The sequence below is a fragment of the Cyprinus carpio genome, chromosome B12, assembly GCF_018340385.1.
Source record: "Cyprinus carpio isolate SPL01 chromosome B12, ASM1834038v1, whole genome shotgun sequence".
NCBI lineage: Eukaryota > Metazoa > Chordata > Actinopteri > Cypriniformes > Cyprinidae > Cyprinus > Cyprinus carpio.
In genome coordinates, this window is record NC_056608.1 from 10061823 (window position 1) to 10089760 (window position 27938).

At 35.6% G+C, this 27938-nt stretch overlaps 1 protein-coding gene across 1 annotated transcript; it reads right to left on the bottom strand.

The window, feature by feature from the left end:
• Positions 1-27534, bottom strand: LOC109053069 (probable E3 ubiquitin-protein ligase HECTD2). The gene is made up of 21 exons (XM_042735259.1): positions 27050-27534; positions 21505-21631; positions 20553-20691; positions 20366-20468; positions 19732-19821; positions 19574-19638; positions 19411-19456; positions 18291-18400; positions 17893-18041; positions 17651-17774; positions 16701-16797; positions 16213-16320; positions 15794-15926; positions 14524-14612; positions 12184-12342; positions 4906-4980; positions 4659-4746; positions 4442-4548; positions 771-886; positions 539-682; positions 1-455 (listed from the first exon to the last, which is right to left on the bottom strand). The coding sequence occupies exons 1-21, from the start codon at positions 27125-27127 to the stop codon at positions 335-337; spliced, it is 2268 nt and encodes a 755-aa protein (XP_042591193.1). The 5' UTR covers positions 27128-27534; the 3' UTR covers positions 1-334.
• Positions 27535-27938: the final 404 nt, after the last annotated feature.

The window sequence follows — 27938 nt, forward strand, 5'->3', positions numbered from 1 at the left end:
ATAAATGTATTTAATATCAGTTTTGATCAACACATTCCTTGCCGAATAAAAGTTATAATTTATTTCCTAAATATTTGAACAGTAGTGCATATATAATTTAGCTCAATATTTAATTGATTTTAATTCCACTTTCTTGAATACAATTTCAAACAGCAATTCTGCATCTTGTTTGTTACCACAATTCAAATTAAGTAATTGCACTAGAATTTAAAAGGCATTCTCAATTCAATTCTGATGCACAACCCTGTTGGTTGTTAAAAGAAAATAGCACAAAAAAACTATGACAGCCCATATTCTTTCAGTGAACACAGATTAAATTATCTACAACTGTAATTTACTCCAATCCAAAGCCCTCTGCATTTGAAATAGCAATGGTTAACTTTTGCCGTAGTTCTTTCTTGCTCTTGTATGGAGGTAGACAGATCTGGTTGAAGCATGTATGCGACACTGGGAGCCTGCAAAGAAAATGGATAAATAAACTGTAGAGAATGAACTTGCATGCAGTCATTTCACTGCAATCTGCCAATGTGATGATTACCAGTCAGTGGAGACATCAATCTTGGAGATCTTGAAGTTGAGGTCGGCCATTCCACCCACAGGAACGCGGTCACTTCCTGTGGTAAAGTGGAGCAGTTTCTTCTGCAGCTCCAAAGGAAATGCCAGCACCACGTCCCAAAAGGCACTGCAACACCAGAGTGAACAGTAACATTTCCACTGATAGATATGCATGTAAGAGCATGACTATAAACAATTCTAAACAGGACATGTACCGGATGGTGGGGTCAGTCTTGCTGTAGCCCTCATACTGCACCACTCGCTGCAGAGAGCCCATGTCCAGATTAGGACTTCCACAAACTAGGATCTCAACCTCCTCTGGCCTTAGAAGCTACATAAATGACAGATTTAATGAGTCCTTATAGTAATACCATTGTTGTTATTATGTTGGTGCATATTTGCAGAAAAAAAAAAAGTTACTTTAAATATCATGTTTAAAAAATGCATTTAATTATGCCTCCTCACCTGCATGTATTGTTTGCAATGTTTGGGTAACACTTTATATACAAGTTCAATACAAGGACATTGTTTAACATTGGCAGTAGCTAGCATGAGCTAATAATGAATATTAATTTGACAGCATTTATTAGTCTTGGTTAATGTCAGTTTATACATATGCTAATATATATTAAACAGTCATTATAAATCACTATTTTTCCAAAAATTGTGTTTTTAGGATTATTTGATGAATAGACATTTCAACAGCATTTATTTAAAATATAAATATTTTGTAACATTACAAATGCTTTTATTGTCACTTTTGATCAATTTAATGTCTTTGCCGAATTAAAGTATTAATCTCTTAAATAAGTTTGAATAGTAGTGAATTATGAACAAGCCTGATTTATTAACAGTAATATAAGCCTGAATTATAGTGAAAAGGATATTTTTGTTAACCTACTGTAGGTTAATAAATGCTTTAAAGATTATTGTTCATTGTTAGTTTATGATACATAATGTATTAACTAATGTTAACAAAATAAACCAGAGATGTTGGTCCGTATATTAATCGAACACCAAATGAAAAAATGAAAGCAGAAGATTCCTGGTAAAATAGTTTGGAAAAAAATAAAAACATTTGAACATTTTATTTAGAAGACACAATCAGAGCAGCTTATTAAACATATTGTTTTGCATTTGTGCTTATCACATATTTCACACCCCAAACCCCTCCACCCCTCCACCCCTGCCACAAAAAAAAAAAGAAAAAAGAAAAAGATAACAAGGATAAAGTGAACTAAAAGTAAAATAAAATTACTGTCTGTTGGTATGAAACCTTGTAAAATATCTATATTATCGAAATACAACTGTTGCCACACCCTGCACGTACACAGACCGTGCTGTGCAGTGTGTTGAGAAACAGTCAGACAGTGTGAAAGGCTGAAAGATAAAGATAGGTCTTTAAGCCACAGAGTAGTTAGCAATAGTCCAAACCAATCTGTCACGTCCTTCCCCTCCCCTAACCCTCCTCCTCACCCCTCCCGCCTCACATCACACCAAGACCAATGAGTCAGATATTACTGTTACAGAGCCTCTTACATAAGCAGCTAGGGACATAGTCCACTGTTGCGTAATTGCTAAAGACGGTCTACAGTTGATCATGGCCAGTGGAATCAGGCCAGAGGAGGTCTGAAATCATGTTTATCTATTCTCATTGTGATGCTATTTCACCGCTGTCACGCTGTTTAAATAATCAACCGAACACATGTAAAGCTGATCCTACAGCATGCAAGAGAGAAAAAAAAAAAAACTGAGCAAAGCAACTGGTGATTGTGCAGTTCAGTGAACCCAGAGAGAAACCAATGACTCACAGGCTGAATATTCCTTAAAATGGTCAGATGAAATAACGCTCCCTCTACTTTTCTTTTTTTCTGTGTGCATTTCTTGATTAAGAGAGCAGTCTGAAGTAGCACCATATTGGGAAGTCTAAATCGAGGCTGAATCATTGCTAAGATAAACAAACGTGTAATTCCCTGGTCCATAGAGAAAAATATCCAACAACTACAAAACAGCATCCTGAACACTCTGCTGCGTATTTTAGGCTCGCTGCAAGTCACTATTGTTCTTACAAAAGAAAATTTTGCAATAAAAAAAAAAGAAAATGTGGTTTCTTACACAGACTATTCCAGCACACAGATTAAAACACTTCCTCAACATGTGTTAGAGACAAGAAGTTTAATTAAGAACTCTTAACTAGCTAACTGCATGAATGTCAACCAAGTACCAACATGCATAACAAGCAACAACAAAAACACATTAATTAAATTTTCCCACCATAATGTACATTATAAGGATACCAGAGTCCAGTAATTAGTAAACTAAAAAAGAAAAGTCTCTAAAGAGTTCATGAAGGAACCCTAATAATGTGAGGTAACACTTTATTTCGATAGTCCACTTTAGACATTCTACTAACAGTAAGTAACTTTGCAACTACACGTCAACTAGCAGTTAGTAGTAGTAGACTGTCTGCTTAATATCTTCTAACACTTTCTCTGTCAACTTATCGTCCACTTAAACTAACCCTAAACCTACCCCTAACACTAACCCTAAACCTACCCTAACAGTCTACTCTGAGAGTTAGTAGACATGTAGTTGCAAATTAATGAGAATTAGTTGACATGTAGTTGACGTAGTTACAAAGTTACTAAAAGTGGACTATCGAAACAAAGTATAACCTAATGTGATAACAGTTTTGGTCTCTTTAAATTATTCTAGGTATTTATTCAGCCAATATTGTAAACTAACAGATATTCAGTTATGAAATTAAATCTATTTACATAATGTATTTAATAATTTAAGCCCAAACTAATCACGTTGTTGTCATTATTATTAATGATAATTATTCTCTCAGAGTTTATTATACAGTTATATTTTATTATATTGTATTATTATTTCTATTACACATGCGCCGTGATACTCTTTCCACAATGGTGGCACACCACTGCACATGGGATGAGGAGGAGAAGAATTGTTGAATAAAGTCATTATTTTTGTTTTCTTTGCTCACAAAAAGTATTCTCATAGCTTTCTAAAATTACAGTTGAACCCCTGATGTCACATGGACTATTTTACTGATGTCCTTGCTATGTTTTTGGACCTGGGAACATTGCAGTTGTATTGCTTTCTATGGAGGGTCTGAGAGCTGAGAGAGTAATTACTTTGTTAGTAATAATACACATTACTATTTTTAACAACATACTTTTTCATAGACAGACAAATATGACTAATGGAAAAACCTGTGCACAATGTTTAAAAGAAAAGGAAAAAGAAAACATTAAAAAATTAGTTAAAACCAGTTAGTTCACCGAGTAAGCATTGGCTGTGTTTAAACATGAAGGAGACCATGTTAAGTGACATACTCATGAGCTTTGCAAGGTCTGTAAGAAACTGAGTCTTTGTTCAGATTTCAATCGACATGCTGAGCAGGGCAAGAGACTTGCAATTTTCTGGGGGTTTCTATGTATTCATTCTATACGACCTTGAGTCTGAGGTCTCTCCCACCCAGTAGCTGAAGAGCCTGGATATGGTATGGAGATTGAACAAACAAAGCAGGCCCAGTTACAGGGCACCCTTCCAACAGAGGGGGAAGGGACAGCCCGTACACAGATGTAGCCTTCACATACACACACACACACACACACACACACACACACACACAAAACGGCCCACAAGACCCTGCCCTCTCTTGCCCTTGAAACTCTCTTTGTCTGAGAGCCACTTGTAGAATATTCCTGGGCTTGCTGTGCCTCACAACAGCACTAGCTGTTAAAATTACTAGCTGCAGTTAAATGTCAAGCTGTTTCTTGGCTTCTACTTACTTGCTTCCAGAGTATTCCCCTTAGAATTCCTTTTAATTAATTTTTTGGCGAAAACTATACAAACTCACCATCAGGGCATTTGAGGCACAAACGCTATGAAAACCATGATAGAAAGCAGCAAACTGCCTGTAGATGGATTTATTCAGCAGGAAATCAATGTAGAGCTGGACGTACTCTGTGCAGGGACAAACAGATCAATCCTTCAGTAGCAGGAATAACACAATGAGATAATTGACGTTGAAAAGGGAAAATCCAGTCACAACTACAGAATGAAGACTCTCTCACCTTTTCTGTTTAGGTTGGTTACAGGGATCTTGTCCCCTCCTGGTTTCAGATTATATGACTTGACCACTCCAAGTTCTTCTTGAAAAACCTAGAGGAAAAAAGTACAGAAATGAACTCCGCTTTGATTATATTCAGACGTTATCACCTGGTTAAATCAAGCAAACACACTTATCTATTAGATACGATGGAACAGGAAACAAGGCTATGAGAGCAAACACCATTGAGGTCGAGTTTAGAGGGGACTCACCTGAAACGTGGTATAGAAGTCCTCTTCAACGTTTCCTTCATAGCTGAGGACTTCACCAAGTCCGTGAGCAAGATCCTAAAATGCACACAAGAACTCACATTTGACAAATGTGTGATTTTCTGAATTCCTAGCTTTTTATATGCCTCATACTGTACATTTCTACTTTAGCAAACAATACAGTAGAAGGAACACTATCTATACAAATCATAATAAAATTAAAATGCACTGACTATAAAAAAAAGAAGAAAAAAAGATTTTATCATGTAGCCTATGTGGCATTATGTGAGGTTTCTGTGACTGTGAGAGCATTATAGTATATTCTGTTAAAGGCAGCACTTCATTTTTTGGAAAATTTGTGCAGCTAATAAAATGGCAGCAAATGATGTCTGTGTCTGTTTGATGTAAATTCCGGGAATATAGTTTTTCATTTTAAGAAAGTAGCTTGAGAGATTCCACATCCACATTACCTTTGGAAAAAAGTTTGAAACAAGGAAGCAAACAACGCCCGCAGGAGGTTATGTAAGTTTGGAGGAAGCCAGAGACTGTTAAAACAGAACATCTGGCTCATTTAAATCTGACTCTGCAGTAACAAGAGAGTGAAGGGGAATTAATATTAAAGCGGAGCTTAACTAGTATTTCAAAATACAATCAACCTCTTGTACGTTAAATTTCAGCATACATAATAGTCTGTATTATGACAAAGAGATTTACTGCAGAAGAAATAGCTAATATTGGGCGCCCTCTGCTGGACACATGAAGAGAGGCACTAGCTGAATTTGAACAGGCATGTCATTATGTCACCAAAAGAAAACAGTACACTGTACACTTAAGCACACTGGAACCATTCAGCCTTTTTTATCGCATGTGTTCGAAATTAAATGTATTTAAAATTTTGCCTGTGATCTTGCTAAGTTTAATAATACACCATTTTCAAAAAGCTACTGGCATGATATTGGAGAAACCATGACAAGTTCTCACAGAAAATAGTTGCTGCAAGACCTGTATCTCAGTAAGTAGACGGATTGAGTAAAAAGTTTTCCAATTACTTAAAAATTTGTTTTATCCAAGTTTAAAGTTCGTGAAACAAGTAAATTACTGTACACTATCATTCAAAAGTTTAGATTAGATTTTTAGGTAAGCTTTTTAAATAAGTCTTATTCTCACCAAGGATGCATTATTTATTCAAAATTAGCATTGTGAAGAATTATTAAAATTTTAAATAAACATTTACTATTTTGATATATTTAAAAATGTAATTAATTCATTTCAACTTGCTGATAGGCTGATCAAGAAACTTTTTTTTTTTTTATCAATGTTGAAAACATTTGTGCTGCTTAATTTTTTCTAGGAACCTATACATTTTTGTACGATCCATTAATTAATAGAGAGATCAAAAGAACACCATTTATTTGAAATTTGTAACATTACAGATGCATTTTTTGTTAAATTGAATCATATTAAATTATCCTTGCTGAAAAAAAAAATTGTACCGACCATAAACATTTGAATTGTAAAATCAGAGTTGCAACCATTCAGACAATCATTTGATTCTTCTTTGTTTTTTCAAAATAATTTCTCATTAAACAGCAATAAGTAACAGTAATGGGATACTCTTACTTGATATTTAGCTGTATTTGAAACAGAACACAAGAAACTATGATACTTCAAAGGCCGCTGTGAGATTCACAAGACAGGCATGACTTTATCAGCAGAGCTGAATGCCAACAGAGCTCTATTACTGCTGTCCTCAGAACAATGCACCATCTGAGGCTTATTTATTGCATCCAGGTGACTAGACAACAGGGGTGTGTGAGTCTGCGAAGGCTGGGTGACACCCTGGAAGTGCAAAAGATAATGCAAGGGCTCTTTCTGACTCAGTGTTATTCTGTCAGACATCTACACTGTTTATATACAGTAGGTGGACATCCAAAACGTTACTTCTACCGCCGCTCGTACCGCCGCCGCGGCGTCTGTAAAGTGCATTTGCAGCTTTTGACCGCTGAGTAGCGCTTTAATCACAAGTTTTCAAACAAGCGCATCAAAGCACATTTTCACAAATAGACGTCAGTTTTGCCTCGCTGGTGTGTTACATTTGACGGCTGCAGTCAGGGAAAATGAAAGAAAAACACTATAGTTAAAATATTTAATATTCACAGATGAAAGTTTGGTACTTATGAAGTTATGTGCATTTCTTAGAACGAATTCAAGTAGGATAAATGTCAAGCCTGTGCTTGAGCCTGTGCTTATATTTTCTCTAAGCTACACAGTTTTACACCATATTTTAGATTTGACACATATAATAGGTGTGCAGTATTATTTATATAATATGAATTATGTGTTATATTATTGAAAATAAATTGTGGTTTACTTTGCATCGTAGCATTAAAAGTGGTAGCCTATTTTAGTGAGCTAGGCTACATGGATTTTTACAAAATGTCAATATTCTCATATATTAGGCCTATATTTTAATTTATATTTTAAAATTCCTTTAATTAAACAACATGCATTTTTGTTATTCGTTACCTGTCCTTTATTTTGACAGACAACTTCTTGGGAAAATATATTTGTCTGTAGACTGATTAAGAAATTGTTGCGTGTTTTATAAATTATTTTCTTTATTTTAGTAAAACGTGAGGCACTGTATAATTTCGTTCCCATTATTTAGGTTTAATTAAAACAAGAAACGAATAAATTAAACCTGCACGATTTAGCTAAATCATTGAAATTCTAAAGAATGGACTGATTAATAAAACGTCCTCACGATTAAACTCAAGTTCTCTCATTATAATCACCCAAAGTTCAAATGATGTAAAAAAGAGCTTCATTAATAGACAACTTCAGTGATTTTAAAGGGAGCCGCCGTTACTTGCTTACATAGAATTTAAGTAAAAAAAATAAAATTGCAGCCGCATTTAAATGCAGGTGTGTAAAATGTCTGCGTGCAAGATTTGCACGGCGCCAGTGATGCTGAGTGCACGCGCAGCATTTATTCTAATTTGTTTTATCTTCATTACAAATCTTGTTTGGTTTTATTTTGGATAATTGCATGTAAAAAATAATTTACGTTGTAATGCATATGCAAAATGTGAATAATTATTCATATTTAAGTGTTTGTGCGAAAATTATTAATGCGCATGCAGGACAGGCAGGCGCCCTCTAGATCACTTGAATTTTTTCCTGATAATGAATTAACTTAAAATTGTGGTGTCTCACATACATAATAAATATATCTACAGAAAGCTTGAAATGTCTTTTAAATGAATCAATTCAGAACGAAAAGCATTATGTAATCTGTGAAGGTTGTATTTCTCTTTAAAGGCGCATCCATGTGGAGAGAGTCAGCACTGTGAATTTCATCTTGCAGCCGACAAGAAAACATTTGTTTATTAATAAATAATTAAAATGTCTCCTTTTTTACAATTATTAGGCTACTTCTGCCTGTGCTTTGGGGGCAAACTTAATGCATGTGCTTGAGCGCGGAATATATTAAGGCTCATTATGAATATTATAGATGTAAATGTAATATAAACCTGCGATTAGTTGAATAATGACAAATGAATGACTAGTAACTAGAAAAATCTTACATGGGAGGCAGACCTATTAAATACCCTCTAGACATCTCTGTTAAAGTTTTTAAAGCATTTTATACGCGTTTGCATAAATTCTTCTTTCAGAACGGTCTGTAATGAAGAGATACCTTAACACTGATTTTTCCTCTATAACACAAAAACGAAAATTTAAATAAAATTGATATTTTTGTTTTGAGAATGGCCAACCCTTCTCTGCAGATATTGTTGCTTCTGGTTTGTGCATTGTAAATAGGCTACAAAAAAAAAAAAAAAAAAAAAAAAAAAAAAGTTTAATCATAATAATATAATAATAATAATAATAATGTCTCCAAAAACTCCAAATGAAAATTTTTTTTTGTCATGTCTGTAACGCATATATTCCCAAATCTAAAAAAGCCTATAAAACATCATAGACGAATCATACTGATGTCTGGACTCTGTTTGGGATTTAGAAAAACACAAAGAGATGGTTCAATATATGGTTATGAAAAGGCTACATTCTGTGAGAATTTATATTTCATAGTCTAAAAAAAAAATTGTTTAAACGAAAGAAAAGAAAATTAATGCAACAGTTTGCGAATGTTTTTTTTTTTTTTTGAGTTAAGGCAACTTCCTCTGAAGTTATAATAACTAATAAACTATATTGCGCTATACAGTAGTCAAAAGTGAAGTGGATCAAAACCTTTCTTCAAAGTTGCCCTAAAACCAAAATGACGAGTCCTATCTAAACCTGTTCTGCAAGTTTGATACCCTCATAAGACACGGTCCATATGAAAGACCAAGAGATTCACACCTTTATTCACACCTTACCCCAACCCCCTCCAGCTGAACTGAATTCGGTCTGTTTTTGGGCTATGAGGAGCGGTGTGTTGTTACTGGGCTGAAACATGCCTGCACTCACAGCTACTCTTTTTATTCATTATTTTCCCGCAGCCCATATTATTGTTTTCACAAGACCATAATAATAACAAATTATCAATTGATAATTAAACATTATTTTACGAAAATCATTGTTATTTGTGAACGTAGCGTTTGCGGAAGGCTTTAAGACCAAGCGGAGTCCTCCATCAGCTGCTCCCGCTTCACAGCACGCGGGACTCACGCTCACTGACCCAGCTTCAAAGTCCGCAAGTTTTGATTTAACTAAATCAGTTTGAGCGAATACAACTTACTGATCATGAGCCCAACATTTAGCAAGACAGAAAAACATTCAGTCTACCTGAAGGAATATGTATTTCATTGTAAGTTAATGCTGTTAAATAGAGAGTTAAATGGAGAGAGAGAGAGAGAGAGAGAGAGAGAGAGAGAGAGAAAGAAAGAAAGAAAAAAACCTGTGTTGGCTATTCTTAAACTTGGAGCTCATTATATTGAAGTACAAATCCAAACACCAGAAGCAAACTCTCAGTGTTCTTTCATTGAAAGGTATGCATTTTGTTTATTCACAGGCTATATGGTTGAAATAATATTTTAGTTCAAAACTTTAAGTGCCATTGTTTTAAAAAAAATGCTTTATTGGCTAACGTTTCATAGACCTTCAGTTGTTATGCTTTTTAAAATCCCATAACATTTGTAATTTCACAGTATTTTCACCTCCTAAATCACTAACCTATAAAAAGTCACAATTCTATAATGGTAAAATTTACTCAGGCCGATGGCACTTTTAATTACATTGTTTTTTTTTTTTTTTTTTTTTTTTTTAGAATAATTGTAGCTTACATAAATAGGTGAAACAAAACAAATATGAATAATATTTGGATCGTCCCTTATTTTTTCCCTTATTTTCTTAAAGAATAAACACTTATTTTCTACAAGAATAAACATGATAACATATTATTAATTCATAGAAATAATTTAGGCAATTAAAACCTGATAACATATTATTGATTCATAGAAATAATTTAAGCATTTAAAACCTTTTTAAAAAAACTTTTTATTCGAAATTCTATTATATTGAATTTAATTTTTAATGTAGTTTATTTTATAAGTTAGGGTAAAGTGTAAAATTTCATGTTGAATGTTATATATGATATTGTGTTAACAATATAATTAGAACTAACAATCTAATTCGATTTTTTTTTTTAAATGAACAATTCCTGTATAAAATGGGACAGCAACCTTTATAGCAAATATTTTTTAAATCGTCCACAGCTGAGCAACGCGCGAGGCAGGTTGAGCGTGCGAAGTGAATGTGCTGCAGAAAGTCATTTTCAGATGCAATGAAAAAAAAAAAAAACCTGGATAGCCTAGATTAGGCCCAGACTCTTTATAAGTATATAATAATAATTATAATTACCCCACAGTAACAAATTTTAACCGATTAATCGCCTATTTTCGTTTGCTGCATGTTATTTTATTTTATTTATTTATTTATTTATTAAAACAGGCTAAAAAATAAATAAATTTTGTGAGAGGAAAAAAATATATAAGTCATGTATAAGTTGCATTTTATTACATTAAGAAATAATAACGGCTGGCCTAATAATGTTATAATGTGCCAACAGGATATTTTTAGTTCTCTTCACTTTACAACAAATCCTTTAAATTTAACAAATTTATCAGAACAGAACAATAATTACAAATATATAATTCTAATGAATAAATAAAATTGCAGTATATAATAATATAGGCTTAACTATAAACAAACGAAAAAAATAAATTAATAATAATATAAAGCGAACCATAAGGTAAGGTTGGGCTCTCATTCGGGAGAAATCCAAACGTTTCCATATTCGTGATGTTGCCTATTTCAAGCTTAACTATTATTCATTAGGAAAAATAGGCTTTGTAGTTTACGCGTGTTTCAGTATCGACGGAAAAAAAATAAAAAATCATAATTAACAAAAATATGCCAAAGTGGACCGCTGCTCGCACCGAATGGCACGAGTGAACGGCTACTGTTTCCAATGAATGTGCGCGAGGCACCAGCGCGATCGGACAGCTGATAGAGATGGTTGGAAATTTTTGGTCACACAGTAAAAGCATTATACAAAAATGCAAAGTGTTAGCAGTTTGAAAAATCAAGAATAATAACAGAGTTAATAATAATTATTGCTAAATGCTGGACCGTTCTCATTTCGATCTGCAAATGGAACCAGAAGGATTTTTTTTAAACCAAGAATGAACCGAAATGAAAACATTTAGCTTTTTATCCATATATATAGGCCTTATATTTAATGACTGTTTAATAACAATAGCAAGCATAAGATCCTTTGTGTAAAGGTCTTTCTTTTAATTTTTGAAATTAACTCACTGTACATTTTTAATGGTTTTTAAAGATGGTACAATGTTATATCATAACGTAATTGTTGTTTTACCTCCTCCTTTTATCTCATTTTACAATTACATTCAGTTCGCAATCCGTCCCTTTGCGCCACCTGGCGGTAGTTTCGCGAATGAATTTAACACGCGACTGACTTGCAGTTAACGCCGCGGCCCTGCGGTGGCGGTACGCGCGGCAGTAGTACCCATTTTGGTTGTCTACCATCTGTATGGCTGAGTGAGCCCAATATCACCATATAATGAGCATCACATCCTAAATAGTACATATATGCTATATGGGGGGCAGAATTTCTTTATATTGGAATAATAACACCACAATACACTGTGAGAGCAGGAGGTTCACCCATCAGTGACTGATAAACATGTGTTCGTCAAGATTTGGCAGGACTGAATATGATACCATGTGTTGTATCACAGCTTATGTACATACAGGCATAAGCTGCTGGAGGTCATCCAGGGTGAGGTTCGCCATGCCGACGGGGGTGTCCAGGTCACATGGCACAATGGGCGGGGTCAGCAGCTTCTTGTAGACACAAGGGGGAAAGCGGATGTCCAGTGTGATGCTGTTGTACACAGCCAAGCCCATGAGCTGACAGATAGGGTTAAGTGTGCACAGCTGGAAGGATTCACAGATCTGACACACACCTCCAGCCTTCTGTTACACAATGGCTGCGTCAGAAACCAAAGGCAACTTCTTCACTGCTTGATGGCCAATGACCTAACAGCGATCTAGCAGCAGTTTATATGAAGGCCTTTAAGCCTTTAACACTCTGCTTTCCATAACGTCACGTCTAATGATCACCATGCAAGGTGAATTGATTTTTAGTCATATCTACAAATTAGTTTACTTAATTTAACTACCAAACTACACTGCCATTCAAAAGTTTGGGGTGAGATTTTTTTTTAAGAATTTATAGTTTCATTCGATTTTTTTAAGTGACATTTATAATAGTACAAAAGATTTCTATTTCACATAAATTCTCTTCTTTTAATACTTCTATTCAACAAAAAATCCTGAAAGAAATAAAATCCACAAAAAATATTAAGAAGCACAACAGTTTTCAACATTGATGATAGTAAGAAATTGTTTGGCTTTGAAAATTCCGCTTTGGCATCACAGGTGTAAATTACATTTTAAAGTATTATTTAACAGAAAACAGTTATTTTAAAATGTAATGATATTTCACAATATTACTATTTTTCTGTATTTTTGATCAAATAAATATTGTCTTGGTAAGCATCTAATCAGCCCCAAACTTTTGAACAAAAGTGTATAGGCACAGGAGTGTGCGATATCATATGCAGTAAAGGACACATATACTGTAGGCATTTTTGGGGTTTCAGACACAACCAATGTGAAAACACAAAATCCTTATGCAATATATGTACTCTTATGCTATGCCTTCAAGGTAGAAAATTTAAATCATTACAAACTCTGAAATTTTGTGCCTTTTAGTGCATGTATGTTAGCTTCAAGGACTCTATATGCTAATTTACTAGTGTTCTCTTGAATAAGACTGCCCATCTACTAAAACCACCCACTTTTGACAAGCAATGCCAAGTAGCAAATAATGATTCATGGCTGTAACATAAACTAAAGTCTACTGGCTTGTATGCCTCTGATGTACTGTATGGCAAACTTCTCCAGGCATTTTGTCTGCTTAAACCCTGCCACATTCTTACAATCGACTGCAAGCTCACATTCAGAGCTGCCTACATCCAATCGACAACCGGGGGATAGAAACTAGCCTCCACCCTACCTTTTTTTTTCACTCAAAAGTATGTCATAATACTGAAGAAAAGATTTGTCACTACTTCCTTTTAATCTCAATTTAATTTTCTGTGGAACTAGTAGCAGCAAATGGAATTGTAATCTGCTTGAGCAGCCAAATTTGATACCAACAAAAGAGAAATGGAATGGTTGAAACACTTATGAATTACTTATAAACATATGTACTGGCCACTAGTGTTGCACAACTTACACAAGTTATTTTAGATTTGCTAATATCGCAACATCACCTACAGTATAGCAGCACAGTAAGTTGCATGGAAGAACACCCAACAGGTGTACAATAGATTTAGAGGAAAATGTGAAGAGCCCTGCAGGTAAGTGCTTTCAGCTGTAGCTGACAACTCAGCCCCATGTGCTCTCCATATGTGCAGTGAGGGCGATGGAAAAAAGTCCTCAGCTCAGGAGAGAGAGTGGAGAGAGCAGACAGGCGGGACAGTTTCCATGAGGACTACAACGATGAGACAACACAAACCGAGCCCTGGCTGTTCCTAACGAGACAAAACAGAAGCATTGCATTGAGAAGTCTAAGCCAGAGGGGGCAATTAGAGGGGTAACAGCAGGACACGGTAGGCTTTGGCTGCCACCGTGTCTCTTCCCACATGTTCCCGAGAGCACCGTATGGAGCAGTTCTCGACTCTGACACGTGCCCGCTCACGCACCACATCACTTTACAAAACCATTTCATTACCATAACTATATCAGTGCATCTGTCATTAGCGTCATATTACATTATAACCTTGTGTTCTTGACATTTACAAATCACATGGCATAAAAATAGCATATGCTCCATTTTCACATCATCACAGCACAGATTGGTGGCAGAAAATACATTTCCCACCAGAAAACAGAAGGACGAGAATGAACGTCAGATGTATGCGCCAAATGGAAGCTGACTCTGTATTTATGTGCTATTTTAAGTTTGTCACACCCACACGTGGCCACCTATACTATATAAACTGCAGGGAAATGAAAGGATACGGCTCCAACCAATCGGAACTCAGAGTAGTTGTCACATTTCCAGCTGCTGAACCAATGACACTGGGACTCCTTCACATACGTGAACATCCCTGCAACATGACACAAAGATGCAGAAAAGAACAATTACTATTCACTAAGAAAAAACAGCACCCACTGATTGTGTTATTTATCTACACCAGTCTAAATAAATTATGCAAATGAGGATTGACGTCTCAAGTCTGACACTTGAAGTCTTGAAGATACTTTCTTACTAGAGTGCACTGATGAACTTTTTTTTACTTTATTGTTTTCCTCTTATAATTGCAGTGTTAATACCTGACTGTACATTTTGCTGTCTCTGAGCCACATAAGAATGGGGGCTTCTACAGAGAGTTTTAGTATATGCAACCGCACAATTGCTGTGCAGGTAGTTTTTGATTTAATTATGTACTGTAAGTTCATCTAACTATATCACTTTTACTTTCTCTTTATTTTGGTTTCTTTACTGTTTCTTTAATCCCATAAGGTCCACAATCTTTACATTACTTTCTAAGATGTGTTTTTTTGTCAGACAGTGTCACGAATTATGCTCATTTTTTGATAGCTCTAATTAAATATAAAGCGATTTGAGTATGAAAATTTACATTAATAAATTATTTATTACAACAAATACAAACACACACATATACTGTATATGTATATATATATGTATATATATATATATATATATATATATATATATATATATATATATATTACACATATATATATATACACATATATATATACACATATATACACATATATATATACACATATATACACATATATATATATACATATACATATATATACATACATATATACATATACATATATATACATACATATATACATATACATATATATACATACATATATACATATACATATATATACATACATATATACATATACATATATATACATACATATATAAATATATATATATGCATGTTTTTTTTTTTTTTTTTTTATATTTGTTTTGAATATTAATGTACAACTTCTTTTTTTAAATTCTTTTTTTTAAAATAAACCTCATTCAGTCTTGTTACTGGGGAGACATCTTTGTTAAGATGTTGAGAGTAAAGATTTAAATAGTCTTAACATATTTTGCTATTTTGCCTCTCAAGAAAAATATGCTTAGACATTTTTAATGAGACAACAGATTTATTCAGATTTTCTTTTTTCTTCCAGTGGTTACCACCTGTATATTGTCAAAGACTGGCACTGTTAGTCCTGACTGTCTTACCATAGTCTGTGTGAAAAATCTGTCGAATCAGGAGAAGAAACCACTCTTTTGTGAGTCCACCCATGTCCAACCCTGCTTCCCCAACAAACGTCACTTTCAGTTTTTTCTTCAGGTCTGCTCGCTTTCTCGAAAGCTATTAAAAAAGGAACACATTTATGGAGGGGCCATTTTTCCAAATTAAGTCTTAGCCAGACTTAGAACTTTCCAGAACATAATGTACATGCTGTTGGCTGAAAGTCCTCTCAGCCTAGGAAAAGAAAATGTAGATTTGTGTTACTTTATACAGAGCAATGCATCCCATACATAAGTATTTCCTCCTTTACAGCTAAACAGTTTTCAGTGGTTCAAGGGAGCTCCTGGTAACATCTACAGGAACAGACACTATTCTACGTTTACAAATTTGGACCCAGCAGTATTACCTCATCCAGTGAGTCACTGACCAGCTGCAGACGCCTAACTTTAATGTTGAGAAACAGCAGACTCATATCCACCCTCTGCCTGCGAGAAACCTTGTCCACCAGGGTTTGCTGCATTGGACATAGAAAGGGATGCATTTGTCAGTCAACAAACAGGTTTGCAGAACATGGCCACATCTAGGTTTCTATTCAAATGTCTCTATATTTCTTGTTTCTGAGTAACACATTTCTTAGACAGATGATGTCTGTCTACTTGTTGTGTATGATGATATTATTCTCCAGCCACGTGTCTGTTTATCCTACAGTCTGGACACATATGTTTGGGAGGGAGCCATAGGAATGGCTGCCCCACCCAAGCTAGGATTGTTATCAGAAAATACTCTCTGACTAGAACACACATTTTCCCAAACAGAGACTAGCTTTTTCATCTTAAGACAGTTTTAGCTAGGCTAGGCCTATAGTAAGTGCTCATTGTGAAAGTAAACTCTCACCCTGGCCATGCTGATCATCTGCTGCTCAGAGTCTCTCTGGATGATGGCCTTCTTCACCACTGTGGACAGGATGAAGGGGAACTGACAGAAGCTGAACCTAACAAGATATAGATCAGAAATTACTTGGTCTTAGGTACAAATTTAAAGTGTTCACTGGTGACAGACCAATATATCTTAAATTCTGTTCTTCTAATCACAGTAGTCTTTTCTTTTTTTAAGCATATGGTAGTCTTATGCTGACCAAAGGGTGCCTTTATTTAATCAAAAATACAGTAAAGCAGTATATTTATTTTTTTTTTTTATGTATGAATTATTATTGATTTGTGTGTGTGTGTGTGTGTGTGTGTGTGTATATACAGTATATTATTATTATTATTATTATTATTATTACAGAAATACTATTACAGTTTAAAACATCTCTTTTTTTTTCTTTTAATATGTTTTAAAATGTAACTAATTTTAAGAATTTAAAGAAAAAATTCAGGAGCCATTACTTCAGTTTTTAGTGTCACAGCATCCTTCACCTATCATTTCAATATGCTGATGTGGTACTCAAACAACATTTCTTCTTATTTTCATTATCAATGCTGAAAAAGTTGTTTTCAGGATTCAGGATTTATGACTAGAAAGTTCAAAAGAATCAAAATCATTTATTTTAAATCTTTTGTAACACTACAAATGCCTTTACTTTCACTATTGATCAATTTAATGCATTCACTCTAATAAAATAAATAAAAAATAAATAAACAAAACTAATAAAAATCTTACTGACCCCAATCTTTTAAATGCAGTATATTTTAATGACCTGTTTCACACATAAATCTTACAACTTAGTCATTTTTAAGTTGGAAATGATTTATGCTTAAAACATGTCATTATGCTAATTAAGATAAGAGAAACAAAACACAAATTTTGAAGCGTTATTTAAAATAATATTTTTATATTCACACCTGTTTGAATTTCCGTGAGCCTGCCACGTGTGGTAATCTTCCATAAAGTCTATGTGGTCCAATGTTAGGTTGTAGAAATCAGTGAAAGGAATGATAGGGGGAGAGGAAATGCTATTTGCAGCATCTGTTAAAACAAGATCAACGTTAGGATTCTTTTGGTTCAAAATCAGTTGTAAACAACTACGAGAAAGCATCATGACTTTCTCCAGGCTCTCTCTAGTGGCCAGCACAGTAGTACTCACTAAGCAGGGAAAGGACTTTAGTGGCTGAGGGAATCCACCAGGAGCATTTGGCCATGGGCGGCAACTCTTCTGGCTTGGCAGGAAATAGGCGGGTAGTGATGAAGAGCTGCAAGCGCTCCACCAGCTGTTTGAAACGCTTCTGAGGCAGCCTGAAAGATGAAACATATCGTAAGCAAGAAGATATAATCCATACACACTGCTTTTTTACTGTAAATTTGTGTAATGCCTTGACATTGGCTGGCTCTGCTATTTGTTAGATTTACACATTTCACAATTAAAACCACAAATAATTAGAATGCAAAAAAGCCAAAAAGCTAATTTATTTAAAAACAAACAAACAAAAAAGGGCAAAGGAGTTTGACTTTTCCATTGTAAACTGCTCTTTTGTACAGACTCACTTTTTAAACCAGTGCATCAGGAAATGGTGGTCCACTTCAGCCAGGGCTGCTATTTGCCTCAGTAAGTGTGCATAGATGACATATGTGGCTGGGCTGGTGTACTGAGGATTCTGCGACACAGAAAGGCATTTCAGCAAACTTCAAAAAGGAAATATAACTTTTCATTTAGGAGTGGAGAAAGAAGTCTGGCTTTTAGTATGTGGCACTGCAGCGGAAACCAGTTCTTTTCCTCTCCAGTATGACCTCATCCCTTCCTTAGTCACGGCAAACGCAAAATAATACATGGGCTGCCTGACATTAGTGGCAGACAGATCAGCCCAATAATTGCCTCTGCTTTTCAATTTCATCATGTCCTCCAGAGAAATGTAGGTCAGAGAGCCCATCAACAGTCTGTAGAGGAATACCACTATATGCAAACTCTGGAGAAGACCAACATCTGTACATGCTTCTGTTTATGAAAACGTCTAACTCTCACCTCCACTGATTCCCATCAAATGGAGAGAAAAATGTTTCATAAAGCCGAAAGCCCAAAACGAATCAAATCCCAACTAACCAAGCCATCGCCTCTCTCTCTGTCTACGGCTTCCCAGACTTAAATCCAGTGGCTGTGTCCTTATTTGGACAGTCCCAGGCCAGCCTGCGCTGGTCATGTGTGAAGTAAACACTTAGCTCACGATCTGTCTGCACCAGAGCAGAGCTATGGCTGGAGTCAATGGGCCATGTGGTGAGAGAGGAGATCAAGAGTTTCCTGAAACTCTGATTCCCCTTTTACTTAGCCTGGGGTGTTTAACATGGCTGCCAACACAAAGGGCAAATCACAGAGAGATTAGAGCAATTTTGCTGTGTAAGTGCCCATCTATAGGATTGCATGCAGATAACTGCTTTGGTTTGCAAAGGTAAATTACAGTTATTGCAAAAAGTATCACATGTCTTTGGGTTCTGTGTAATGAAGGCAATTTTGTATTAATGGCATGGGCTTTTAGATAACCTACTGCAGATCAGACCATTAAGCCAAGATTTAATAGTGAAAGAAAACATAACTGTCTTAAGAGATATACAAATCTAATAATTTCTTTCCAAATAAAAAGAAAACACAAGTGTACAAAAAGAATGCCATTACCTGCACAAGAACAAAATACGCTCTAAGGTCATCCTTTGTGCGAGGCCTAAAAATACAAAAACAAAACTGACAGTGATTCTTTTTTAATCATTTTTATTTTTTTTTGCAAAGACTTCATGTCCACTTTTAGCACTTCAGTGAGAGAACACAATGCACTACTCACCCTTTCCATTCTCTTAATAAGCTATTAATAATTCCCTTCAGGACTGATTTCTGTGTGTCCGCAGGCTGCAAATTAGCCAGATTAAACCAATTTTGTTAAAACCAAATTCAAAACAACTCAATTATAAGAGAACTCACGATGGAAAGTTTCTTACTTACCGTGTGGAGTAAGGTATCATAAACAATACTGACAAATTTGATGTTTATTCCTGAGTCTTCAATAGTATTAAAGGAAACATTTGCTTCTTTCTGAAAAGAAAATTTAAACATAAAAACATTAATTATACGTTCTACCATCCACTTACATGGTGCATATTATATATACTTCACATATAAAATGGATGGTAAAACATTCACCTCATATAAGAATAACATTTTCTGATGAAACCATGTGCAGATGTTGTTTTTTACTCCCTGAATGAGCTCATTGATTCATTTGGAGACCAAAATGTTCAGTTTTCCTCCTTTTCTGACTTTCACGGTTACCTTTTCCACCGACTTCCAAGAGTTCTCATTAAAAACTTTGGCTAAACTTAAAAGGATGTTTCATCCATAAAACTGACCATTATTCAATAGCCTAAATAAAAACACATTTAGACAAGTCAATTATATGCTATTAATAATAACTAGTAAAATATTTGTTTTTTAAATAATTATATTTTAAATGATTGTTGTTATATTTTACACACACTAAATTAACTGTTAATTCACTGTAAAAGATGTGGTTAATTTGGGCCTTTTTGGCAAACTTTTAAAACATGAACAAGACATTGTATTGAGAGCTTCAACACACCTTAAATGCACCATTGAGTTCCAAAAAGGAATCAAATGTGGTCAAGTAGAAATCATGGACTTGCTTCCAATCCCCTGAGATAGTTGCCCTTTCAACCTCGTCCCTACAGCCAGATAAAGACAGAATTAAAAAACACTTTTACTGACCATGGGAATTCTGCAGGTTGACTAAAGGAAGAAGCACGTACTGAAACTCTTTGGCGCTTTTGGTCCGAATGGGAATAATGGGTTCTGAGACAAAACGAGCCTTCACCTCTGGAGGGAGAACATCAATAGTGATACGATGCTTCTGTCTCACATCTGGACATATTGGGGGAAGCTCTCTCACTGAAAACAAATGTACACAGAATGAATAAGACAGCAGCTCACAATATGAGCAAGGTGGGCCGTTCTTCATGCTCTCCAGGGGAATTTTTGCAATCACTCTACAGCAAACAATTATTTGTCATTACCTTATCAGAAATAACTATCTGAACAATGACTTTCAGCATCCCAGCAACCAACTGGTAACATGCAATCACCATCAAAACAGTGAGTTCTTATATTTAAAGGCACTCTAGTCCTTTAATTCTCAACAAATGCACTGATTAAAGCTGATGAGTTAAGATTCACATAAAGATTTGCACTTGTGGACTACAGTAGAAACAATTGACATTTTCAAGGTTCGCCCAGTGAATTTATAAGGTAAAGTGGGAACATTTAACGAGCTTTAGCACTGCATCAGGCCTCAGTCCATGTAGAGTCTTCCTAACAAGTCCCCAGCACAGCTGTGCTAAAGAAAGACGTGAACACACGTGTGCCTTGTCACATACTTGATGAATGCATCACATAGACAACATCTTTGATCTCCAAGACAAAGAAAGGAAAACATCTGCTTGAAACAGTGAAGTGGTTATCAATTCAAAGCAGCCAAAATGGACTGCTTTGAAATGCAAATAGTTTTTTTGTTGTTGCAAAAGGGAATTACCTTTAAATCACTCATGCATATCATTTCAAAACCATAGTAAACCTTGCTTGAGTTACCTGCTCGTAGACCTAAAGCACTGACTATGGATGGATACAATTTGTTTAAAAATATCAACAAAATCAAGTTATGCAACAAGAAACAGCTAAAACAGGCAGTGCTGGATGCAGTCTGACCTTGTTTGACTGCAGGTAGCAGGAGCGGAGAAGAAAGACTGTGGCTGCCTGACTCTCTTTTGTGATTCAGGGTTGATATGAAGCTTCCATAAGAGGGGAAAGGGAGCTTCGGTCCTCGATCCAAGCTCTGCCGATGAAAGATCCTTGTTATATTCCTATATGTCTAAAAAATAATTGTGCTGCAGCACACCTGTACTCTTCTGATAAAACAAATGGCAATAGAGAACAGAGACTGCAATGAACTATATTTACTATACTACACTAGACTGACATATTAGCATCTAAGGGTTAGTTCACCCAAAAATGAATATTACTCACTTTTTACTAACCCTCGAAGCATCCTAGGTGTATATGACTTTCAGACGAATCCAGTAGGAATTATATTAAAAATTGTCCTGGCCAAGCTCTATTATTGCAGTCAGCGGGTGTTACAGTTGAACAGCCCACAAGTCATCAAATAAAGCGAATCCATGTGTTTTAGTCTATTTCAAACTTAATAAACACTTTTCTCTCACTTCCGGTATCTGTCATACATGGAAGCCATTCTGGTGGATGACGTAAGACGTCGGTGTTGCGTGATTAGTGACAAATGCGGAGAGAGAACAAAACAAAACGCTGGTCACAAATTAGAAGTACAAACCGAGGATTTGTAAAGAAAAATGTCTGAGAATTTCGATATAAACCAAGAGGAGACTAGTTTTCCTTTGTTAAAGTAAGGAAACTTTGCTTCCTTTGCTCCTATAAACAAACTTGCATGACTAGCATATTCTCAGAGGCATGCGTGCTGCACACACATCCTGCGTCATCCGTCAGAATGGCTTCCACGTATGACAGATACCGGAAGTCAGATAAAAATGTTTATTATGTTTAAAATATGGATATTTTGCTTACAAAAACGCATGGGTTCATTACAGGAGACCTTTATTCACCCCACGGAGCCGTGTGAGGCACATTTTATTATGGATACGCACGCTTTATTTGATGACTTGTGGACTGTTCAACTGCAACACCCACTGACTGCAATGATAGAGCTTGGAATAGCCAGGACAATTTTTTATATAACTCTGACTGGATTCATCTGAAAGAAGAAAGTCATATACACCTAGGATGCTTCGAAGGTGAGTAAAACACAGGCTAATTTTCATTTTTTGTGAACTAACCCTCTAAGCACAAATTTGAAAAATAAATAGCCAACTTAAAAATATATGCCCCTCCCCCTTATTCAAATATCTGAATAAAAATAAGTATCAGAAAAGAATACAATACTACGGCGCCCAGGAGGTGACATGGTCGGTTAACTTAGCTTTTTTGTTGTGGCCACAACATAATAACTTGTGGGAATGTGATAATATGTTGTGACCACAAGATATTAAAGGGGTCATATGATGCGATTTCAAGTTTTCATTTCTCTTTGGAGTGTTACAAGCTGTTGGTGAATAGATAAGATCCCTAAAGTTGCAAAGACTAAAGTCTCAAACCCAAAGAGATATTCTTTATAAAAGTTAAGACTCATCCACGCCATCCTAAAACGGCTCACTCTGACACGCCCCCACGTCTACGTCACAATGTGGGAAGATTTGCATAAAACGGCCAAATGTTCACGCAAAGAAAGAAGGCATAACTTTAGATGTTGCTACCTCCCATTAAAACAGATGGTAGCATAATTTGGAAGCAAAATTATCATGGTCCCTACACAGTGTTCATTGCTCCCTACTAATCTGTTGAAGTTTATCTCAGTTCGGAACATTTATTCACGGATTTGTGCTGTGCAACGTCTTCACACACGAACAAGTGTGACATCATATACCTCTGTAAATAAATACAATTTAAATTCACGTCTTGCACACTTCAGTGCACTTTGAATGGGACATATACGTTCCTTTGAACTGGAATCATGGCAGAATATCCAGTGATGTCCACTTTGCAGGGTACTTACGTTCGAATAGAACAAACGTCTGAAGCGATAAGAGAAACTTAAAAAATGTGCAGAGCAGGGGGGCGCAAGGACTGGAATTGAGAATCGCTGACCTACCCCAACCCTAAACCTACCCTTACAGTAGGATAAATACAGTGTTGGTACCATAATCTGATAGGTAGCATTATTTGTTAGAACACTGGGACACAGCATCACATTATGTTAAGGGACGTAAACTGTGACGAGGGGGGCGAGGCCGAGAGCCGTAGGAACGGAGCGATGCTGGTGGAGTAAATGCTAATGCGCGACACCTGTGCCACTCACTGGTCTCGAGTCCCACGGAGGAGCTCCGGAAGGATAAAAGGAGGAGTGATGACAGTGTTGGATGAGAAAGGACCAGGCCTGGACTTTATTTTGTCTTTTGGTTCTGTTTGTGTACGACAGTCGTCCGCGAGGGGCTGGCATGCTATTTTGTGTTTATTTTATTATTAAAGTTTTTGTTTAAATGTTCGCCGGTTCCCGCTTCCTTCCTGTGATTATGAACTTTTGTTACATTGGCCTTTTATCCTTCCGGAGCTCCTCTGCGGGACTCGAGATCGGTGAGTGGCACAGGTGTCGAAGGTGTCGCGCATTAGCATTTACTCTACCGGGCTTGTTCCCACGGCTCTCGGCCCCGCCCCCCTCATGGCGGGGCATAGAGAAGAAACAATAATAATGTACAGTATTTTATTAGATATTAGATATTAACTCGTGGGAACGTGATATTATGTTGTGGACACAAGATCATTTTGTCAAGGTAACGACATCCATATGTCGTAGCCTCGAGATGCTATGTTGAGGGATCGACATCCATTTCTTGTGGCCACGACTTCTTATGTTGAAAGGGAACGACATATTTTTCTCGTGGCCACGAGTTTAATGTGCAAACAAACCTGTGTGACCATAGCAACCCGGTATTATCAAAAATGGATAACTTTTTTTATTAACATTAAACATTTAATTTAATATTTTAATATTATTATTATTATTATTATTATTACATTAACTTATTAGGGCTATATTTTTATATTGTAATATATGCTAATTTCCCCTTTCGTGTATTGCTTTACCTAGTTAACATTTTGTATAATTATGCTAGCATTTGCTAGCCAACCATATATTTTGCAAATAAATGCCTGACAATTATGCCAATAAAGTTTTGACTTTATGAATGTATTTTTGCCCATGTGTGATGATAAATGAGCGTGTTGTGTGTTCATTTACAAATGAAACTATGTGAATGATTTATTCCTCAACGAAACACTTTAGCAGTGCTTCCCAAACCTGTCCTGGAGGCCCCCCTGCCCTGCTCCTTTTGTATGTCTCCCTTATCTAACACACCTGATTCCACTCATGAGCTCGTTAGTAGACACTGCGAGAACTAAATTAGGTGTGTCTGATTAGTGAGACATACAAAATGTGCAGGGCAGGGGGTCCTCCAGGACAGGTTTGGGAAGCACTGCACTATAGTATTTATAATTATGGTCTGTTAATTAGCTGAAATAAAATGAAATATATGTTAAATTTAAACTGCATTAAAGCAAAAATTCCAGTCATAATCAAAGCTTTACTGGCATGTTGAGCATTTACAGTAGGCTATTATTTACAAAAATATTCAGAACGTCAAGTAAAGAGATCGAAATGAAGGGAAAAAATGTAAATAAATGAAAATATAACCCATAATAATAGGCTAATAATAATAATAATAATAATAATAATAATATACAAATATTACTGAAAAAAGACGATCAGTTAATGGACTTTAGCATGGATAAAAATGTTTTCTTGTAGGCCTATTTTATATTATGCACTTTATGTAACATTTATTCATGATAAACTTCATTTGAATGCTGACGATCACACATAATATAGTCCAGTAGCCAAAGCCTATGATTAATATTACAATTTAATAATTTCTATAATAAATAATATAATAATTTCTAAATTCAAAATAAAATTAATGAATCCATATCTGATAATCCTGGGTTGCTATGGTCACGCAGGTTTGTTTACGCATTAAACTTGTGGCCACGACAAAAATATGTTGTTCCCTCAACATAAGCAGTCATGGGCACGAGAAATGGATGTCTTTCCCTCAACATTAGGGTTAGGCGAATCGATCCTGAATTATCGATACTGATGCGAGTACAGAAAGTATCGATACTGATACGAGTACAGAAAGTATCGATACTGATGCGAGTATTGAAAGTATTGATACTCAAATGTTTTTATATACCAGTGATTTTGTTTATTTAACAAAAAATAATGCATACAATATGCATTAAATTTGAGAATAACCTATGTTAGCAAATAATTGTGTGGGAGGGTTTTTCCAGCTCATCTGAAAACACAAATGTTGCAAGGCAGAATCAATCAATTACAGAGAGCATTCACTCAGTTCTGACAGAGCATTTAAATAAAGCTGCGTTTCCCAAGAGTAGCCTATAACAAGAAAGCATTGATGTTTTTGGGAACGACTGCCCAGAACAAAGCAGAAAAAACAGATATGTTGGAGTTATTTCACAATAAACATATTGAAATTGTACCTTGGTTTGTGCAGTACATTTGTTTAAATTTGAATGTTAAAAGTTCATATTACTCATGTTCTATTCTGTATTGTTAATATAAATCATACACTTGCAGAATAAAAAGGTAAACATACAGTAACTACAGTAAACATATTTTATCCATGTGTAAACAAAAATATAACCTAATAAGTTGCAATTAAAGCATATTGAATGTTAAAATGCGTTTCAAATATAAAGTTAAGTAGGTATTGTACTCTTAGCAATTTAATAATTTAATTTAATAATTTTAAAGTTCAGTTTAGAAGTATCATATCGGTATCGATATTGACGATACTGGCCATTAAAAGTATAGGTATTGTATAGAAAACAAAATAAGTGGTATCACCCATCCCTACTCAACATAGCATCTGGAGGCCACAACATAAGGACGTTACCTCGACAAAATGGTCTCGTGGCCACGACATAATATCATGTTTCCACAAGTTAATATGGCGTTCCCTCAAATTAATATCTCGTGGTCACGAGTTATTATGTCGTGGCCACGACAAAACTAAGTGAACCGAACATGTCACTTCCCGGGCACCGTACAATACATATTAAAGCACATTTAAACAACAGTGGAGGAAATCAAATCCTTATTAATTGAGATTGTGTCACTCATTGCGTAACCTGCAGCAGCAGTGTTGTTTTGCGGAAACGAATGTTTTCTATGTGCTTTCAACACCAGGAAAATATAAAATCACTAAAAGAAAATGCGCTGTGCGTGCAGAAGGTTGAGCTAAATATTCCATGAATCACATATGCCGCTTTTACGGTGACTTTTACGGAGTTATTTAACACTACGTCGTTGTCTCAGCCGTAGGCTGACTTCGTAAAGATTCCAATATAAATAATTTCCATTAAGGATAACCACACCAATTCAAATGCAAACGTGCATTAAAAATAAAGCAAAATTAAGATTAATACAGTGCATAAAAGTGAAAAAAAAAAAAAAAAATTATGCATTCACGTACTATTCAACCAGTCAGCAATATTTGTACAGCAATATTTGAAAAATACTTACATGATTTAGTATAGGAGGAAGTCTGTCTCTATCCCTTTCTTCAAATGGACAGTAATTTTCGCTCATGTTTAGATGCATGTCCTTTGAAGAAAAGCCTTTCGAGCCTAGTTACATGGCTTATTTTTCTGGAAAAAAAATTTACTTTTCCCGTCTGCGTAATCTCAGTGCTCACTTTCCTTGTACTTTGAGAAATACAGCAACAGTGAGTGAGTCCAGTACAGACTGTTCTTTTTGCTAAAGCAGGTGAGTTTTTGAGACTAAGATGACCAAAAAGGCTGATCTTTGCTTGTCAAAGAGAACAAACGAAGTAGGTAAGAAGAAAGGTAAAAAGAAAAGATCTTCGCGACGCTGCGTTTAGTGAGTAAAGTAACTTGTTGAAGAAATGCCGTGGCGTCTATGTGCGTTCCAGCTGTACGCTGGCGCCATGTTGTTGAGGAGGATGATGATGATGAGGTGGTTTGTAGTTACGGACTTGGATACGGCCGCTGCCTCGACGTAACGCTGGGGCCGTGCTGTGCTGAGTCAGATTTATCGCACACCTCTAATTAAGATATTTCCTAGAACTTAAAATACACCCAGCTAAACTCTGTTTGTATGTAACATCAAAATCACATTTTGATTGGACTAGTATGAAAGAAAAAAAAACTTGAAAGTTAAAAGAAATATAAAGAAAGGCCTACGCATGTCCACTAAGTCTCAGACATTTTTTTTTCCACTATAGTGGATATGTTTATTTATGGTTCTTTTAATATCCGTAAGACCACGCATGTCACATAGGCCATATTTACAGACAGATGTGAACAAGCTTCAGTCTCAAGGGGGCAGGTTCTCTTGCATCAGCTTTCTCTTATTGTGACCTTGATAAGAGGTGTCAGAGCAGACAAATCAT

Bases quoted from the DNA above. Each gene is read 5' to 3' on its own strand.
- LOC109053069 (XM_042735259.1), bottom strand. From the start codon at position 27,127: ATGCATCTAAACATGAGCGAAAATTACTGTCCATTTGAAGAAAGGGAT. The intron at 21,632-27,049 runs GTAAGTATTTTT...TTTCATCGGCAG, and splicing joins TTCCTCCTATACTAAATCAT to AGCTTGGATCGAGGACCGAA. The intron at 19,822-20,365 runs GTGTGTTGAAGC...TTTTCTTTTCAG, and splicing joins AACTCAATGGTGCATTTAAG to AAAGAAGCAAATGTTTCCTT.